This window comes from Ipomoea nil, unplaced genomic scaffold (assembly GCF_001879475.1).
Source record: "Ipomoea nil cultivar Tokyo-kokei standard unplaced genomic scaffold, Asagao_1.1 scaffold2647, whole genome shotgun sequence".
In the NCBI taxonomy this organism is placed as follows: Eukaryota; Viridiplantae; Streptophyta; class Magnoliopsida; order Solanales; family Convolvulaceae; genus Ipomoea; species Ipomoea nil.
In genome coordinates, this window is record NW_017619075.1 from 4,099,632 (window position 1) to 4,103,571 (window position 3,940).

Consider the following 3,940-nt stretch of genomic DNA (forward strand, 5'->3'; position numbering starts at 1 on the left):
CCCCGATTAATATATGTTTCATGCCTAAAATTTAAATTAAATAAAGAAAAAATTATTAATATCTGTTAGTGATATTATTATTGTTGCATTTATTATTATTATCTTAGTCTAGTGTTATATTGTAATAGAATAAGTCTCAGGTGACTAGGCTATTAGTTAAGAGATATTAGTGGTATAGTTTGATATACTCTGATCTCCTGTAACTCTGTTCTGTTGAAACTGAATAACAAATCATTCTCTAATCTGGTATCAGCCAAGTCGATCCTCCCTCTCTCCTCTTTGATCGAAAAACAACCGAGACCCACCGCCACCATGTCGTCGAATTCCTCCGAGAGGACCATTTCCGCCGGCGGCGGCTCATCCCCGACCGGCACCAACCCGTTAACGGGAGCTCATCACTTCATCTCCATGAAGTTAACGTCCAGGAATTTCTTATTCTGGCGTACCCAGTTCATTCCGTTTCTACGCGGACAGGATCTCATCGGCTTCATGGATGGCAGTTTACCGTGTCCTCCTCCGACCGTTGTCTCTCCACCCTCTGGCGACTCCAACTCTAGCGCGACCACGGCGGAACCGACCCCCAATTCGGCACACAAGGCTTGGATTCAACAGGATCAATCGATCCTTTCCATTCTCATCTCGTCAATGTCCGACGAGGTTCTCCACCTTGCAGTTGGCCGAAATACCGCGGCTAAGGTTTGGCGATCCGTCTTCACGGCGTTAGGCTCCAACACCCAAGCAAGATGCCTCAACTTGTTGGGGCAGTTTCAGTCTCTCCGGCAAGGAAACTCGTCGCCGACAGACTACCTCGGCAAAGCGGAGCTTCTCGTCGCAACGCTTGCACAGGCCAGGCATCCTCTGTCGCTTGCAGAACAGAACTTGTACGAGCTGAGGGGCCTTCGACCGGAGTACATGTCCTATGCAGCTTCCCTCACCGCCAATTCGTCGGTGACTCTCCCGCAGTTGGCCGACTACCTCCAAGCTGCTGACTTCATTCTCACCGATGACTATCTTCCGGCGGGAGATGGTGTTCCAGTGGCGTCGCATGCGGCGCTCTATGCTGAACGTGGTCGTGGTGGCCATGGCAATCCGCATGGCAGTGGTGGACGACGAGGAGGCCGGAACAGCAACAATGGCCACGGTGGACGCGGCGGCCGGGGTCCCCCAAGGTGTCAGATTTGCCGAGCTCAGGGCCACACCGCCGTTTATTGTTATAAACGGTACTCCACTCAACCACCTACACAAGCGAACATTACGGTCTCCGGCGACGCGACCTCGGCTCCCGTACCCTCGACAGACGCATGGTATCCCGACACTGGAGCCACCGCGCACGCCACACCGGATGCCGAAATGTTGACAACCTCGGAGGACTACAATGGCTCGGACACGTTGAGGGTTGGAAACGGTACAGGTTTGGCTATCTCACAAATTGGCCATACATCTATCCCATCCGTGTCCAAACAATTACTCATGTATAATGTGTTGCATGTTCCTACATTAACCGTCCCCGTTATTATCTGTACCAAAATTTACTAGTGATAATGGGGTTTTCTTTGAGTTTCATAACAATTGTTTTTTTTGTGAAGGATTCCAAAACCAATGCCATACTTCTTAAGGGGCCTACTGCTGGCGGCCTATACAAGCTCCCTGTATCACGAAGTCAGTTTGCATTTGCCACTTCTCGTGCAACACCGACAGTATGGCATCGCAGACTCGGTCACCCTCATAGTTTGGTTCAAAATAAAATTCTCCAAAATTGCCTGGTTCAACCGAATAATGTCAAAGTTTTAGAGTCATGCAAAGCTTGCCATCTCGGCAAGTCGTCTCGTTTTAAGTTAGACAATATTAAAAATTCTAGCCACAATGTACTGGATCTACTGTATGCAGATATCTGGGGGCCTGCCCCATCGTACCCGCTGCTTGTAATGAAAGGTGAGACCTATCATCTTGAGGTCCCATTAAGGACAACCCATAGTCGGACACATTTGCAGTCCAAGTGTTATCCAGCAATATGTTGGATGACTTGATTTAGCGGTGGATGAATTGCGGCACAGCATACTCGTGGAGTTACTCAATCCCTCGGGCTGCATCTAATGCGACGCGAATTCGTGCGGTCCACGACATGAGCTGTGAGCTTTCACGCCTATGGAATTGATCATGAAGTGTTCCATTTTTCATGTACTCAGAAACAAGCAATCTCTCATTGTTATCCTCACAATAGCCCAATAGCCTCACTAGGTTCTTGTGATGGAGCCTTGACAAAAACTCAAGCTCATTGAGGAAGGCATTGTCCTTGTCCTCCTGCCGGTATCTTATGCCGCCGCCAAACTCAGCCCTCTTGATGGCCACTCTCCGCCCATCTTCAAATGTCGCATGGTACACTGACCCAAAACTACCGTTACCAATTCTATGCTCCTCAGAAAAATTATTTGTCACTTGTTGCAACACTTGTAAAGAAAACTCTTCTAAAATCCCAGCATTTACCACACTTACCAATTGGCTGGGCCTTTCTTCCAAGACCGCCTTTGCTTCTTCCTCGTCTAACCAGCAGGGAAAATGGATTCTTGATCCTCCTGTAATGGTGCAGTAACTAGGAAATAGGTAACATATAAGGGCTAACACAACTATCAAAGAAACAGTGCATCCCAATGACTACGTTTTCCACTGGCCGGAGACGGTGGCGGTTGTGAAGGTGTATTCTGAGTAGGAGTTCCAAGAATACACGGCGCACATATTTTTTCATTTTGGCCGCAACCGTAGAAAGGTATATTACTGCAAAGACAAGAACTTGTGCACAGCCCAGGAACTACTTTGTCGAAAACCTTAAGATTAAAATCCAAAAGGGCATTTCTCCAACAATACAACATTGCATTCTCCTCTAGCACTCCGCAAAACATTGTTTCTCTTTCCGCCAATGCCAAGAAATGCCTGCCCTCCAACCCTCGAGGGATGCTAAAATCATTTTCTCCCCAACAAACTACGGTTCTGTTAGACCGTCTTATGGCGCATCCCATGTGCTCTCCCAAGGCAAGACCCACAAATTCACCCTCCGGCTTTTCTTCGGCCATATCTCCCCAGCAATCCAACCGCCCCTTCTGCGAAATAGCGCACACGTAACGCGAACCTGCGGCCAAATCATCGTAAGTCCCGTTGGGGGCATGATCGGTGACATTTGAATCACTCCCCAAACACTGAACTTTGCCTGAATCGCGCAACCCGCAAACAAAATCTTGACCCAATGCGAGATTCGTGGTGAGGGAAATCTGGTTGGACTGGCGAAACTCCGGCCATTGCAAGCACTGAAGGCCCCCAGAATTCTCCACAATTCCACAAATGTGGGAATTCCCGGAACCAAGATCAGCCAATTTCGGGCCGTTGTAGATTCTCTTGTACGCCATCTCAGTCCCGTTTACTGAAAATCTCCAACATTTCATACCGGAAAAGGTGAAGAAAATGAAAAAGTATGAGCACAGAGGAAACCATTTCCACCCACAAGCCCAGAGTAAGAAACAGAGGGGTTTAGAGGCATCCGAACACTCCCCGCCGGAAAGCTCGTGCAATTGAGGGATGGAGAACCCAGCGGGCGAGAAGGATCCTGCACCAATGAACATATGAGCCGCGTTTGGTTACCGGCTTGAGAAATTGCGACTGTGGAAATGGGGCAAACATAAGGGAGGAAACAAAGGGCTGACAGAGAGAAGAATAAGAAAGGGAACATGTTTGAGGGAAGAAGAGCCATGGAAATGCTCTCATGGTCATACGAAACAGAGGCATTACTGGAGGCGGAGAGAGATTAATAAATGTTGTGATGATGATTTGATAAAAAAGGGAGTCTGGTCTGGGAGAGAATCAAAACAAAGCTTACCGGAACTGGGAAAGATGAAGTTTGTGAGGATGACTCGGCTCTTTTTTTTTATTATTATTATTTGAGACTTAAAAA

General features: G+C 47.9%; 1 protein-coding gene and 1 pseudogene across 1 annotated transcript; one reads left to right on the plus strand and one right to left on the minus strand.

Moving 5' to 3' along the window:
* Positions 1-312: 312 nt before the first annotated feature.
* LOC109154448 lies at positions 313-1,536 on the plus strand. Its single transcript, XM_019302235.1, has one exon. It carries the CDS (start codon positions 313-315, stop codon positions 1,534-1,536), a length of 1,224 nt encoding a protein of 407 aa, XP_019157780.1.
* A 318-nt stretch (positions 1,537-1,854) lies between these two features.
* Positions 1,855-3,739, minus strand: LOC109154449 (annotated as a pseudogene).
* Positions 3,740-3,940: the final 201 nt, after the last annotated feature.